This window comes from Mandrillus leucophaeus, unplaced genomic scaffold (genome assembly GCF_000951045.1).
Source record: "Mandrillus leucophaeus isolate KB7577 unplaced genomic scaffold, Mleu.le_1.0 Scaffold1097, whole genome shotgun sequence".
Classification (NCBI taxonomy): Eukaryota; Metazoa; Chordata; class Mammalia; order Primates; family Cercopithecidae; genus Mandrillus; species Mandrillus leucophaeus.
In genome coordinates this window covers 49233-65089 of record NW_012099176.1, presented here as the reverse complement: position 1 = coordinate 65089, position 15857 = coordinate 49233, and the positions used below count along the sequence as shown (strand labels likewise).

Sequence of the window (15857 nt, the reverse complement as noted above, 5' to 3'; positions counted from 1 at the left end):
TCTGTTTTTTTATACTCTTAACAAAGAAAGAAACGTGTGTTTCACAGTTTACATGGCTGACACATAGCAGGCACTTTGAGCAATTTTATTGTGCTTCCCACTGGAAAACAATTTCCTGGGGGAAACTGGGGAAACACATTTCCCCCACTGCCTCGTATTGTCCACAAACTGCACCACCATGCTCTCTGGCCACGCTGCCCCACACCTGCTTTTGAAGACTGAAAGGGTGCGCATCCAGTTCAATCCACACATCCACACTGATTCAGGAATCAGGCTGTGACTTGGCTTGGAGGATAGATACATGGGTGAAAAGGATGACAGTTCCTGCTCTTGGTGGACCTCTAGTGTGAGGCTCGGGGACAGAGGGGCCTGCAGTGCACCAGGGCTGGGGCCATGGCAGAGAGAAGGATGTGGGGGTGAAGAGAGGGTGGGCTCGACGCCATTGGGAAGGGGCCCCAGGCCTCACGGGGTGAGTTGAGGGGTGATGGGTGAGTAGGGATTCTGCCAGGAGAGGAGCATCCCAGCAGAGGGAGCAGCCTGTGCAGAGCCCCACGAATCAGAGGAACTGCCGGGCAGTGGTGTGGGAAGCCAGTGTGTATGGAGCCTCTCCACCATGCCGTGTGGCACTGCAGGAGCCAGGGACACAGCAGCATATGGGACAGGTCCCTGTCCCCCCAGGGCCAGTATCTGAGTGGCAGAAGACAGACACAGAGGGATGGTTTCAGCCATGATGACGAACGCTGAGGAAGACAAAGCACAGCAGCGCCAGAGCGGGTGCTGTCTGGAGAGGGGTCTGGGGACGGCTTCCCTGTGGAGGGCCCGGCGCTGGGACCCAGGTGGAGAGGAGGAGGCAGTGTGGGACATCTGGGAAGAGAGCCTCCCAGGCTGTATTGGTGTCCTTGGACTGTGCTGACGAATGTCAGGCTAAGGCTCAGACAGTAGACGTTTGTTGTCTCAGTTCTGGAGACTGAAGTGCAAGGCGGAGGTCTCGGGGCTGGTTTCTTCGAGCCTCTCTCCTTGGCTGGGCGGCGGTCATCTTCTCCCTGTGTCTCCATGCAGTTGTCCCTCTCCCAATCCATGTCCAAATTCCTCTTCCTGCAAGGACACCAGTCCTATTGGATTAGGACCCACCCAAATGACCTCATTTTACCTTCCTTACCTCTTTAAAGACCCTGTCTCCAAACACAGCCACATTATGAGAGGCTGGGGATTAGGTCTTCAACATAGGAATTTGGGGGGACATAATTGGACCCATAGCACAGGCCAGGGACCAGCAGGTGCAGAGGACAAGCCTGGTGTGTGGGCAGCACCAAAGAAGGCTGCTGTGACCGGAGGGAGGGAGGCGAGGCTGCAGAGAGAGGCCGGGGGTGGAGGTGAGCACTCAAGGGCTCAGAGGCCTTGGTGAGGGCAGGGTTTGTAGGTTGGTGTTGGCATTTTGAGAAGCCACTGGAGAGTCTAACAGAAGTGACAGACGGTTGACACTTTAGAAAGGTGGAGGATGGGCTCTTGTGGGGCAGGGGGAGGCAGGGCGGCCGAGGAGGGAGCTGCGGAGCTCGCCTAGCAGTGGTGGTGGGGCCTGGACTGGGGTTGTCAGTGTGTCCCTGGAGGAAGTGGTCAGATTTGGGGATATATTAAAGGCAGAGCTGAGGGACTTACTGATAGATTGGAGGAAGGGTATGTGGGAAGCAGGACTCAGGTGGACTCCCGGGTTGTGGGGCCTGTGGATGACGGTCCTGTCAGCTGAGGAGTCAGGGGCTCGGGGTGGGAGGGTGGAATCAATGGCCCACTTTGTGTCAGTGGACCTCCCAGTGGAGGTGTGCAGAGCTGAGTCTGGAGTTCCAGGGAGAGGTCTGGGATAGAGAGATCAGCTTTTAGTCGTTAGTAGCATCAGCGCTCAAGCCATGGGACTGGATGAGCTCCCTGGTAGGGAGGTAGAGAAGAGTGCTGAGGACTGAGCCCCGAGCATCAAACCGCCAGCGAAGGAGGCTGAAAGGGAGAGGCCATGGTGATTTCAAGGGGGCCCAGAGTCCAGTGTTTCAAACAGAGGTGTAGTCATTGGGGCCAGGGCTGCTGCAGGTGGCGCAAGATGAGGACATCTCTAGCAAGGGCTGTGTCAGTGGCGTAGTGGAGGTCATGGCCTGGTTGGATTTGGCTGAAGAGAGACCAGGAGGCAAAATTCTGGAGACAGTGAGCAGGAACTGGGGTGTGACTGGGTTAGAGGGAACTTCTTTGTGATCATCCTTTTCCCCAGTTGGAATGATCCCTTATCAGGGGAGAAATGGATGACACAGTAAAGAAAGAAAACATTAACGGGAGTGAAATCCTGGAGGAGGTGAGGAGTAGGGCAGCCCGAGCAGCAGCGGAGACAGAGGCTGAGACCACCAGGGCCGTGTAGTGAGGCCTTGTGGTGGGGAGGTGGGCACCTGTGCTGGGTGTGGAAGACCAAGCTGAGAAGGCAGAGGAGAGAGAGAGAGGCAGGCATGGACTGCTGCGGGTCTCACCTTGCCAGGAGTGACAAAAGAGTAAGGGTGCCAGTGTCCTGCTGCGTGAAGGGGTAAAAGCAGGAGATTGGCTTCTAAAGGCCTGGGAGGTTTGCGGTAGGAAGGAGTGAGCTTGGAGGCAGGCACCAGCAGCCCTAGAGCCTGAGGGTGAAGGACTTAGGAGGGGCGTGTTTGAGTAGGAGTGGTGTCTTCAGCGGGGAGCCTGGTTTCAGTTAGAGCAAGAAAGTGGGGCTGGTTAACAGGCCTTTGCTCATGCCAGTCCAGAGGACCCAGTGGGTGGGCAGGGTGGGGGGAGTGGAAGGGGAGAGCGAGGAGAGACAGAGACAGATTAGGGCATGCGCAGGCCAGGTCCAGGCCCGAGGGAGGTGAGGCATGGTGGAAGCAAGTCAGACAGGCAGCATAAGTGGGCGGGGAGGAGGGGCCTGGGGCTAGGGCAGTGGCCCTGTGTCCCCTGCTGGCCTCTCCCGCCAGTGTCACAAAGAGCCCGAGTGTCTTACCAAAGAGTGTGGACTTTATCCTGAGTGTGAGTGACAAGTGCCCAGGTGAGTGGCAGGGAAGGGGATCCAGGTTTAGGAGTTTAAGGGGGATGGAGTCTCCTGTAAAGTGACCCTGGCAGGTAGAGAAGTAGACAAGGGGACACTGGGCCTCTGCTGGCATAGGCTGGGGTGTGTGGCACCTGTGCAGGGGTGGCCACGGCAGGATGGGGGACAGCAGGGTGGCTTGGGGAGGCAACGGCTGTGGGACTGGCAGCCTGAAGGGCTGGTGCATGGCATCTCCTCTTCCCTGTAGCCAAGGCCCAGGAGGTCCTCCCAGCCATCCGAGGCTACGTGCACTACTTCTTTGGCTGCCGAGACTGCGCTGGCCACTTTGAGCAGATGGCTGCTGCCTCCATGCACCGGGTGGGGAGTCCCAACGCTGCTGTCCTCTGGCTCTGGTCTAGCCACAACAGGGTCAACGCTCGCCTTGCAGGTAAGGAAGGGCCATCCCTAAGGCTGGAGTCACCTGTGGGAGACGACAGGGTGAGGATACTTTGGAGTCTTAGGCCAAAAGTTGGGGAAGGGATACTCATTGTCCCCTCAGTCACAACCCAGCCCTGTTAACCAATGCCAGTATCATCAGCCCCATTTTCGAGATGAGGAAACCAAGGCTTTAACACTGTAAGACCCTGGCCTTCCCATGCCGTTGCTCACTTTCCCTGCTCTAGGGCCGCTCTCTAGCCTGCTGGAGTCCCTCTCCCGCCTCCCCTGCTCTGCCTTCTGGCTGTTGGCCCCTTAGTCAAACTGCTAGGGTGGAGGGAGCTCGGGTTCTCTCTCCCTGGGAAGGGTCTGATGAGAGAAGGGGCTGGAGGAGACCAGGTCCTTCCTGGAAATACCAGGTACCAGCTCCCAGGAGGGAGCCTTGCCCTCTGCGTTCCCTCATTACGGTGCTTCCTTTTCCTTACGCGCACGAGTCTGATGGCTCTAACAGGCAAACACATTAAACTCCAGGGAGCTGGGTGGGGAGGGAGCCATCTGTGGACAGGAGGCAGCCTGTGTGTCGGGAGAGAGTGGTGCACGTGGCTGTGACAGCCTCCCAGGGGCGGGAGACCGGGGCGGAGCCGAGGTTAAAGGAGCTGAATGGAGCAGGTGGTGGTGCAGGCGCAGGCACTTGGTCGTGGTCTCCTGGGGCCTCCTATCGAACTTTGAAAGGAAGACACGTGCCTGTCTTCTCCTTCCCCCTGCCCCGCCCCACCCCTGCCACCAAATGCTCCGTTTGACCCTTCAGCCCCTTGACCTCATCAGGCTCCCAGCTGCTGCTGGAGGGCCAGGAGCCGGGCCCTCTCCCTGAGGGGCCAGAAGCAGGGTGATTCCCTCCTCTCTCTGGTGGGGTCCTTTCAGAAGAAACTCAGAATTGCCAGGCACAAGCTTAGCGCCCCCTCCGCAAGGCCTGATCACTATGACTCATGACTGGACCCTCCACTCTGCTTGTTGCCCCTCCCCAGAATAAACATTCTGACTTGCTTGCCACTTGCTGCTGCTGCTCCTGCTTCCTTGTAGTTAACAACTTGTCCCCCTATTAAAACCTTTAGGAGAGGTGGTTCTACAGAAGGGATGGGCTGATGCATTCCCTGGGCAACACTGCATGAGGGGCTGGTGGCCATGGCTCACCCTCTGGGACTTATCCAGAGGCTGCCTAGAGGGCTGGCCCCACCTGGGGTACCAACAGCCTGCAGCCCCAGCAGCATCCTGACTCTTCCAAGTACCCCTCAGGTCTCCCCCAAACTACCCCTTGGAGCCCACCCCTACCCCAGAGGGCTGCTGCTGGGTAAAGGCAAGGATTGCCATGAGCGGCTGACTCTTGCTCTAAAACACATTTTCCCTTGAATTGACAAAGTAACCTATTTGCGCAGTTTGTAATTTGGAAAATGTAGGAAAAAGGCCAAAAAAAGACTAACACAAGCCGACCAACCAAAGACTGCAAAACAGATCAAAATGAGTATTCTTGCCCTTTTCTATGTCTGGTTCTGGGGTACAAGCTGGTTGTAAAGTCCACAAAGCAGGACAGTGGGTCTGGCCAACACTGGGAAGTGACTGAGATGACGCTCTTCACGCTTCCCTGGAAAACCACGGAGGGCCGGGGCTGAGGGCTAGGTGGATCCGCCGCCTCCTCCAGGCTGCCATCTGTTGAGCTCCCACTGTGGGCTAGTGTTTGTAATCTGTATTTCCTCATTTCCCATCGTCTGGAAGGGCAGTGGCAAGCCCTTTCTGCAGACAAGGAAGCTGGCATTCTGAGTGGAGGAGTGTGGTCTGGGCTTTTGGGTGGGACTGATGTCACCGCCAGCCTATATATGCTTCCCTCTGTAGGTGCCCCCAGCGAGGACCCCCAGTTCCCCAAGGTGCAGTGGCCGCCCCGTGAACTTTGTTCTGCCTGCCACAATGAACGCCTGGATGTGCCTGTGTGGGACGTGGAAGCCACCCTTAACTTCCTCAAGGCCCACTTCTCCCCAAGCAACATCATCCTGGACTTCCCTGCAGCTGGGTCAGCTGCCCGGAGGGATGCGCAGAATGTGGCAGCTGCCCCAGAGCTGGCAGTGGGAGCCCTGGAGCTGGAAGGCCGGAATTCAACTCTGGACCCTGGGAAGCCTGAGATGATGAAGTTCCCCGCAAACACCACCCCAGATGTGCCAGCTGAGAGACCTGAGGCAAGTCGCCCCCCGAAGCTGCGCCCTGGCCTCGGAGCTGGACCAGGCCAGGAGCCTCCTGAGCACATGGCAGAGCTTCAGAGGAATGAGCGGGAGCAGCCGCGTGGGCAGTGGCACTTGAGCAAGCGAGACACAGGGGCTGCATTGCTGGCCGAGTCCCGGGCTGAGAAGAACCGCCTCTGGGGCCCTTCGGAGGTCAGGCGCGTGGGCCGCAGCTCCAAGCAGCTGGTCGACATCCCTGAGGGCCAGCTGGAGGCCCGAGCTGGGCAGGGCCGAGGCCAGTGGCTGCAGGTGCTGGGAGGGGGCTTCTCCCACCTGGACATCAGCCTCTGTGTGGGGCTCTACTCCCTGTCCTTCATGGGCCTGCTGGCCATGTACACCTACTTCCGGGCCAAGATAAGGGCCCTGAAGGGCCATGCTGGCCACCCTGCAGCCTGAACCACCTGGGGAGGAGGCGGGAGAGGGAGCTGCCATCTGTTAGGCTCCTCGAGCCCCCTGACCCCATTCCCTCCCCTCCCACCCCTTGCTCCTTGTCTGGCCTAGAAGTGTGGGAAATTCAGGAAAACCAGTTGCTCCAGTGAAGCTTCTTGGGGCTGCTAGGACAGAGAGCTCCTTTGCCACAAAAGACAGGAGCAGGGTCCAGGTTCCCCTGCTGCGCAGGGAGGGCAGCCCCGGGCAGCGGGCGAAGGGCAGCTCAGTCCCTGGCCTCTCAGCACCACATTCCTGTTTTTCAGCTTATTTGAAGTCCTGCCTCATTCTCACTGGAGCCTCAGTCTCTCCTGCTTGGTCTTGGCCCTAAATTGGGGCAAGTGAAGCCAGAGGAGGGTGCCCTGAGCTGGGTGGGCTGGAGTGGAACTCCTCACTAGCTGCTGGGCTCCGCCCACCCTGCTCCCTTCCGGACAATGAAGAAGCCTTTGCACCCTGGGAGGAAGGACCACCCCGAGCCCTCTATGCCTGGCCAGCCTCCAGCTCCTCAGACCTCCTGGGTGGGGTTTGGCTTCAGGGTGGGGTTTAGAAGCTTCTGGAAGTCGTGCTGGTCTCCCAGGTGAGGCAAGCCATGGTTGCTGGGCTGTAGGGTGAGTGGCTTGCTTGGCGGGACCTGATGAGTTGGTGGCATGGGAAGGATGTGGGTCTCTAGTGCCTTGGCCCTGGCTTAGCTGCAGGAGAAGATGGGGGCTTTCGCTTCTCCCCGTTGAGCTCTGCCCTCTCTGAGCCTGGTCTTTTGTCCTTTTTTATTTTGGTCTCTAAGATAAATGTTCGTCTTTGGAGGGTGCTGGGTAGAAGCTAGGGAGGGGAGTGCCTTCTCCAGGTTTCACCTTCCAGCGTGCAGAAGTTAGAAGGGTCTGAGGGAGGGGGCAGTGCCTTACACATGCTTGATTCCCACGCTACCCCCTGCTTGGGAGGCGTGTGGAATAAATTATTTTTGTTAAGGCAAGCATTGGTGTGTTCTTTAACTTGCTACTTGGAGACCTAGTGTCCAGGTCTGGACAGAGTGCATGGAGACCAACCCCACCTGGAATGCAGCCAGACTCGATGTCCCTCAGCACACACGGCTCCTGGCCACAGACTGCCCATAGAGCTGTCCGCACCCAAACTCCACGGCCTCCTCATGCACGGGGACAGGCCTCTGGATGTGCAGCCTTGCCACCCCCTGCCCCAATCCTCCCTGAGAGCTCCTGCCTCAGCGCCCTGGGCCGGCGAGGGAGGAGCCTGTCTGCACCTGCCTACTTCCAGCTCCTGCAGGAAGGAAGGGCTTGTTGGTCAGAGCTGCCGGGCTGGCCACTCGGTGGGGAGGAGTCAGCCAGGATTAGAGAGCCTGCCCCTAATCCGGCCTGCTGGGTTTTACGAGGATCAGAGCCGCAGATAATGAACCTCATTAAGGGGGAGCAGGAGCCTCAATCCGATTTGAGGTTTTCTCTTTGACATCTTCACTCTGCTCAGATGGCCTGGGCGCTGTGTGGAGCAGGTGGGATGCCAAGGCCACTCCCGCTATGGGGCAGCTGGGGAGGGGGAGGGACGGCAGTCTCCCTGCATGTTTCCCTGGACCCCGTTAGTTGCAGTGCCTTGCTGGGCTCCTGGGGTGGATTCCCTCTCTGTGCCCCTGCTCCAGGCACCCACCGGCTCCATCCTCCTGGTTGTGCTCTGCACCTCCTGCTCCCCTGGGCTGGCCCTGGCTGGGGGCCTGAGAGACAGATGGGAACCCACAATCAGGACCCAACCCTGGCCTGCAGGAGGGAGACAGAGGCTCCCAGGGCCAGTGCCCTGTGTGCCCACTGGACCAAGGCCACTGAATAAGCCTGTCCCTCACCCCCTAAGGGCTCCTCGCCCAATGCCAAGTGCAAGGGATTTCTGTCAGCAAGCCCTGTGGCTCCAGTGACCCTATTCCTAAAGCCAAACTCAGTCACCTAGAATTAGGGCTACATTGGAAACGCTGTCGCAGCAACCCGGGCTGCACAGTGTGTAGTCCATTCTTCAGGCCCACGAAGTGGTGTGGACCTCCCACCTCACAGCTGCCTCTGGCAGCCGAGCCTCTTTTCGCGCAGCCCCAGCCCCGCTGGTTGATAAACGGGTGGGCCTCCTCAGCAGCGCGGCTGCCTTTCACCTTGATTTCCCCAGGGCTCTCCGCAGCATCGACAAACTAGCCTCGCCCGCCAGCTGGGCCCTCCCCCCACCCAGTCTGCCAGGCTGGGAGCTGGGGCCTGCTGAGTCTGGAATGCCCTTCTAGAAGGCTTCTCTAGAGGCTCCCCTGGCAAGAGAGGGTCCCAAGGGGAGCCCTGCAAAGCAAAGGCTCCTTGTCTGGGGCAGGACAGAGAATCTCGCCTGTCTGGTGTGTTAACCTGCTGGGGGCTCAGGAACAATTTCCTCAAGGAGACAGTGGCATGGAGCTTTGAAAGATGAGTAGGTGTTAGCAAGGAAATAAGGAGGAGCAAGGGTTACGGGCAGAGGAGAAAGCACTTGCCAAGTCAGCAAACAAAAATAAAATTCAAGAAATTCTAATAAAGACTTTTTAAAAATGTTATTAAGGATTTTCACAGTGCTGCACTGGGCTAGAAACAAGCTGAAACAGAGATGCGGTCCCTGCTGCTGTGAGGCTTCCATTCTAGAGGCAAGGACAGGTTATGATGAGGGCTCTGAAGAATAGAGACCAAGCAGGGAGGGTGTTGGGGAGGCTTCTGCGAGACCTGAAGGATGGGAAGCCAGGAAGTGGGAGGGTGGGGATCGAGGCTGGAGGGGCCACAGGGCAGGTGTAGAGGGACTGCAGCTCTGAGGGGCTGCTCCATGTAGCATGCTTGGAGGTCCAAGAGGGGCAGCCCCACCTTGGGCCAGGCTCCTCTCCAGCAGCCTTGGTATGGGGTGGGGGCGGGAAGACCCCTGATGCAGCCCGTCCTCTGGGTATGGGGGTGGAGGATAGGGCTCCGGGGACCCAGCCAGTCTTGACCCTGGAGGAAAGTCAGGTGGGCACAGAGGGAGCCCTCAAATCTGGACCCTGGGTCAGGGTGGGGATCAAGTCCAGCCTTGAAGAGAATGGACTCTGGAATCTGACGTCTGGAGTTGAATCCAGCTTCCAGCGCTCGCTAGCTATGTGACTTTGAGCAAGATAACTTATCCCCTTGTCCCCATGTGTCACTGGAGATAAACTACCCACCTACCAGATTGTTGTACCACGCTGGGCAAACAATAAGTGCTTAATAATGGTAGCCCACTGCTCCTGTCGTGTTGTCTCCTGTCTTAATACTCGAAAATTCAAGGGGCCCCATTGTGCTTGCGGGGGGGTGCCGTTCCCACAGGATATTCTGTGAAGGGTGTCCCTGGAGCTGTGCCTCCAGGTGGCAATCCCCAAGCCACCCCGGCAGGTACCACCGTCCAGAGTTGAGGGAGGTGTTGAGTGGAAAATTCTTCCTCACCCCTATCTGCCACAGTGGTATAGATGTCCCCCATGAGATGGGGCTCCTAAAATGCCTGAAATGTGTATGCTATTGGAGAGTTGATGTTTACGATTTATTGAACTTTGCCCTTATTTAAATCTCATGTAATCCTCCAACAACGCAAGATGAAGAAGCTGAGGCTTAAAGAGATTAAGAAACATCCTATCCCCTTTACTCTCACCAAAATAAATACATTTGCCCTATTCTCCCAAATGGTGAGAAGTAGATCTAGGACTTGACCCCAGACCCCATCCTGCTCAACCCTGGAGCTGCAATCTCTACACCTAACACATAGGATTCTGTTTCATGTCCTGTTCCAGACTTGCCCGAGACTATGTGATGGTGCTGGGTGCCAACCCTTCTTCCCTCCAACAGTGGCATTAACCATTGTTGTGTGTTGGTGTCAGGGAGTGGGGGCACGCTGAAAGATCTGCCTTTTCTAGAGCTCTTGCTCCATTCCCTACATTGAGACCAAAGTGCCCTGTCTCGGGTCCTTGATTTTAGGCCTGGTTGTTGAAGGAGGGGAGGAGACCAGGTTCATTCTCCCAGCCCTGCTGCCAACCAGTTGGGCGTGACCTTGGCTCAGCTCATCTGTGAAATGGGGGCTACAGACCTAGTTTCCGGGTCCCTGCTAAGTTCATCTCCCTCTCCTGGGCTTCCCATCCATGTATTGCCAGCTCCATGGTGAGTGGAGAGGAGAAGTTCTTCCTGCAGGGCCTTCCAGAGAGAGGATTCTTGGCCAAAGGAGACCACAGCCTGTAAGATCAATATCCTGATAGAATCCCGGGCTAGCTGTGAGAGGGGCAAGCGAGCTCACACCAGCCTGACAGTCTTGGGCAGAGCACCCCAAAGGCCTCTGCAGCCCCATCACTGCCTCATTCTCCCTCAGGTGCCAGGGAAGCTCCAGGGTGGGCCCAGTATCCTTCACAGCATCCCTCCTCTTCCCCTTCAACACCCCTTTCACCCCTCCCTCCACCTCCTCTGAAAGGAAAGGCTGCTCCTTGGGCAGGGCGATAGGATTCCCACCCCTAGCTTTAAGAACTAAACCAAACTTCAAGAAGAGCAATTTAATCTTCATATCTGACTCGTTGTCCCTCCTCAGGCATGCTGTTGTGCAGGACAGAGCCCCGGCTTCTCCTGGGTGTCACACCTGGCCTGTCTCTGACCCTTGCTTTCCCTTTCTCTGCTGCCCTCGAGGGTCATTCACACCCAAGAGGGAAAGAAGCTGCCCTCCCATCCCTTCCTCTCCCGCCCTGGGCCTCTGCCCCTCTGCCTGGCCCCAGAAGCACAGTCTTCTCCATAGAGAGGGGCCGGGCCATGGGACCCTGGTTTCTGGGGTCTCAGTGACACAGTTCACTGTTTGCTGCACAGGAGGCCCGCACTCACAGCCTTGGCCTCTGCCCTGCAGAAGAATTCCCCGTAACTCACCAATGGCCGTGGGAGCCAGTGGCCTCGGCAAGGGTCAGTTGGACTGCATACCTGCCAGCCGAGTCTCTCTGGCCACCCTCACTGGCCCCGTCACTCCAGGTTTCACTGCTGCCCAGGGGGTTTGTGCCAGGCCTGGGTCACAGTGGAAGAGAGTCTGGAAGTTACAAGGCAGAGGAGGAGACCTCTGCGAATGTGAGAGAACTAAGTTAAGGGGCAGTCCCATGGGGGCATTGACCGTAGGTGAGGAGGACTCGGGGAACATCTACAGACTCTAGGGCTAGGGTGAGATCCTCCTGATAGCGCTGGTAGCTCCAGCTGCTGCATTGGTAAGACTTGGTCGCCTCTATACTGAGAGAGCAAAAGCTCTTTTCCTGGGGCTGCACATTCTTCCGTGGGAAAGTGGGCTTCAGGTGCTGCCTATTAAACCTCCTCCCTCCCCTGCTGCAATGGGTTGATGCCTTTCACCTCTGTCTGCCTGTGAGCCTCTGCCCACCGTGGAAGAGCAGCTCATATTTGGAAGGAGTTAAAATTTTTACCTAGTTTGAATCTGCTCTGCAATGTCCCCATCAAGTTCTTAACCATCCCAGTTTCCAGTGGTCACAGAGTTCTGCCCTGGGGAGGGAGGAATTGCTTAGCAAATGATGTTGAGAATGGTGATTATTTGGGGGAAAATTCAGGTAAGATCTCACCTTCATACCATAAAGCAAAATACATCTCAGTAGGTTAGTAAACTAATGCAAAAAAAAAAAAAGGAAATATAATTGAATACTTCACTGTTTTTGAAAGCATGAAAACAATGGAAAATGCCGCTAATGTGAGTAATCCATCTACTTGACGTCACTTTTAAGAAATAAGGCTGGCCAGGCTCGGTGGCTCATGCCTGTAATCCCAGCACTTTGGGAGGCCGAGGTGGGCAGATCACGAGGTCAGGAGTTTGAGACCAGCTTGGCCAACATGGTGAAACCCTATCTCTACTAAAAATACAAAAATTACCCAGGCATTGTGACACACATCTATAATCCCAACTACTCAGGAGGCTGAGGTAGGAGAATCACTTGAACCCGGGAGGCAGAGCTTGCAGTGAGCTGAGATCGCGCCATTGCACTCCAACCTGGGCGACAGAGCGAGACTCCATCTCAAAAAAAAAAAAAAAAAGAAAAAATGAGCTAGGTCTGCATTTATTGACCTGATAAAATGTCCAAGGAGATATTTCTATTAACATAAGTTACTATTGTTATATATATGCTAATGTTTGTCTAGAAAAAGTCTAAAAGAATACACACCAAACTGTGAATAGCAGTTATATTTAGAAAGCAAGACTAGGATGGACTTAAGTCAGGGCTGGGACTAGAGCAAGGCAAGTGAGGTGCCAGGATGCAAAAGTTAAGGAGACACCTGACCTCAGGGGCCCACAAGTGCAGAGCCCCCGACAGTGAGTGCCTCAGTAGCCTTGCCCTAGTCCTGGCTTTCACTTAAATATGTTTTTGAATGTTTGTAATAAAATATTTCTTTTGGAAGGCAAAAAATAGGAAGGAAAATAAATAGGATTAAAGGACACTAAAGCCCATTAAATAAAATTTGTAGGAGGCCACTGATTTGGCCTAGGCTCCTATGCTGTAGCCAATAGACCAAACCAATATGGAGTCATTCATGCTAAATGAAATTAGTTAGCAGTATAGTCATATAACAAGTGGCTAAGTGTCAGTTACAGCAGCTGAGCTTTAGTCAATTGTAGGTGGCCAGTAGATTCAGATAAGGCAATCCAGTTAAAAACTCTATATCCCACTTCTGTTTTCTGTCCATAAATTCTGAGTACATTGCAGCCCTGAAGTTCTTTGAACCTGTTCTGGGTTCTGAGGGCTGTCCAATTACTGAATCATAAATAAAAGCCAGTTAAGATTTTTAAATTTTTTATAATTTTGGTTTTTAACAGCTTCTGCTGTAAACAGTAAAAGCACTAAATGCCTACTGAAAATAAAGGGCCTAATTATTAAGACTGAATGATAGATGCAATTTTTTTGGCTAACCTATTGGTAAAGAGATGATGATGATGATGATGATACCTAGTGTTGCTGGAGGGGAAATGAGATGTATCAGTTATCTATTGCTATGTGACAGCCACTCCCAGACTTAATGGTTTGAAACAACACTCATTTTGCTCATGAATTGGTAACGTGATCAGAGCTCTGCAGAAAATAGCTCCTGGCTGCTCCGTGCGGTGTATCCGTGCGCGGTTCATTTGGCAAGTTGGTGTTGGCTGTTGCCCGGAAGCTCAGCTGGGGCTGTGGGAGGGGCCTCCAGTCCTCTTCCCATGGGCCTCTCCATGGGCTGCTCAGACTTCCTCACAGCATGGTGGCTGGGCCCATCAGGGTGGCATTTTCATGTGCTAGCCTCGGAAGCCACCTAGCATGACTTTTGCGATTCTCTGTTGGTTGAGGTTGATGTAACAGCTTGCCCAGGATGCAGATAGAAAAGCCTGAACAGGTTCAAGGGGAGCAACCTTGGGCTCCACCTTTGACAGGGGTGTGACGGAGTTCTGGAACACTGTGTGAGATGGGAGATACTGTTGCAGCCATCTTAAGAAAATACAGTCTGCCCCCGCCCCAGTCCTCTCATATACTGCTAGTGGTAGTATAAACTGATACAAGTTTTGGGAAATAGATAATTGATAATGTAATGTAATAGGTAATATACTTTTAAAAAGTCTTAAGAAAATATATAACCTTTGATCCAGCAATTCTATTTCTGGAATTTATCCTAAGGAAGTAATTGAGGATATTTACTAAGATTTGCTGCATGATAAATATTTATAATATCAAAATAAGATTAACCTAAAGTCCAAAATGGGATATTGAGTAAATTCTGGTACATAATTAAAATGGAATACAATGTAACATCTAAAAATGATTTGAGGGCTGGGTGTGTTGGCTCATGCCTATAATCTCAGCACTTTGGGAGGCCAAGGTGAGAGACTCCTTGAGTCCAGAAGCTCAAGGATGCAATGACCTATGATCGTTCCACTTCACAGAGCGAGACTCTGTCTCTAAACAATAAAAAATAAATACAAATGATTTGAATGTATATATTTTTTAACCTGAAATTATTTTCACACCACACTGTTAATGGAAAATATTGTTACAAAAATAGTTCTGTATAGTATGATCTTATTTATTTTATTTATTTATTTATTTATTTTCTTTGAGATGGAGTCTCATTCTGTCGCCCAGGCTGGAGTGCAGTGGCGCAATCTCAGCTCTCCACAAGCTCCGCCTCCTGGGTTCATGCCATTCTCCTGCCTCAGCCTCCAGAGTAGCTGGGTCTATAGGCACCCGCCACGACACCCGGCTAATTTTTTGTATTTTTAGTAGAGATGGGGTTTCACCGTGTTAGCCAGGATGGTCTCAAACTCCTGATCTCGTGATCCACCCGCCTTGGCCTCCCAAAGTGCTGAGATTACAGGTGTGAGCCACCGTGCCTGGCCGAGCTTGTTTTTTAAAAAAGAAAATACATATATTTATGGATATTGAATGCATGGATAAAAACTGGGATGAAGACACCAAAACATTAATAGTGGTTAATGGCCCATGGTGGGATTATGGCTGTTCGTTTTCCTTTTTATTTATCTGTATTTTCTTACCTTTATTAAATATTTATTACTATATAATTAAACACTTTTAATGAGCCAAGAATATGAACTGTCAACTTACAAAAGAAGAAATACAAAGATCAATACTTATATGAAACGGTATTCTACTTGCTGAACAATAATCAAGGAAGTGAAAGAGTAGTGCAATAGCATTTTTATATAGTATGCAGCAGTACAGTTTGGTACTGGAAAGGTGATAATGTAATTATATTGTATAGCATATCTGAAAAATAATATGACGATATGTATCAACCTTAAAAAGTTTATGCCCTTTGGTTCAGTTATTTTACTGTTCAAAATCTACCTTAAGGAAATAATCAGAGATATTGACTAGAACCTGGAGCAATCTACAAGTCCAATCAGAAGACGTATCCACATAGGCCCAATTCCCATGGCAACAGTCGGCCGGGCCCCCTTCCTCACCCAGGGCCATAGTCCCCATCTCTCCCTTTTGCTTCCCAATATGAAGGCCAAGGGGCGATTACCATTTATCATCACATTTGTGCTGTTGATTTGGAAGAGGGAAATATTTCCCTGCACTGTGTCTCTAACTGCATGGGTTTTTGTGTGTGTGTTTTTTTGTTTTTTGGTTTTTCTTTGGCTTGTTTCTTTTAGACAGGTTCTTGCTCTGTTGCCCAGGCTGAAGTGCAGTGATACAAACACAGCTCACGGCAGCCTCAACCTCCCAGGTTCAAGCACTCCTCCCACCTCAGCCTCCTGAGTGGCTGGGACCACAGGTGTGTGCCACCACACTCGGCTAATTTTTTTTTTATTGTTTGGAGAGATGAGGGTATCCCTATGTTGCCCAGGCTGGTCTTGAACTCCTGGGCTCAAGCAATCCTCCCACCTAAGCCTCCCAGCATGCTGGGATGGGCCATATTTTTAAAAAATGGAAAGGAGCATTATCTGTATAGAAGTGAAGCATGCTGCTATGTCTTTGGTATTGAGGAAGAGCACATCTATGCCTAAGAATGGACCTTTACTTTATTCATTTACCTCATGGGCCTGACCTATAGCCATTTGAGTTGTGACTCTATTTTAGACTCAGCTGATACATCACTCCCTCTAGCAGCCCTGGGCCTCCCAAGCCTGAGCCAGGTACCCCTCTTCAAGCTGCAGGAGCACCCTTGGCTGCCTTCATCGGAGTGCTTAGCACACTGCAGCGTGGCTGCCTG

At 53.2% G+C, this 15857-nt stretch overlaps 1 protein-coding gene across 1 annotated transcript in view; it reads left to right on the top strand.

Moving 5' to 3' along the window:
- QSOX1 (quiescin Q6 sulfhydryl oxidase 1) overlaps window positions 1-9388 on the top strand; it is a 36530-nt gene extending 27142 nt beyond the window's left edge. Inside the window, exons 12-13 of the mRNA XM_011989622.1 lie at window positions 3291-3470; window positions 5345-9388. Coding sequence (XP_011845012.1) covers window positions 3291-3470; window positions 5345-6120 — 956 coding nt within the window. The 3' untranslated portion in view covers window positions 6121-9388. The remainder of the gene's footprint in view (window positions 1-3290; window positions 3471-5344) is intronic.
- Window positions 9389-15857: the final 6469 nt, after the last annotated feature.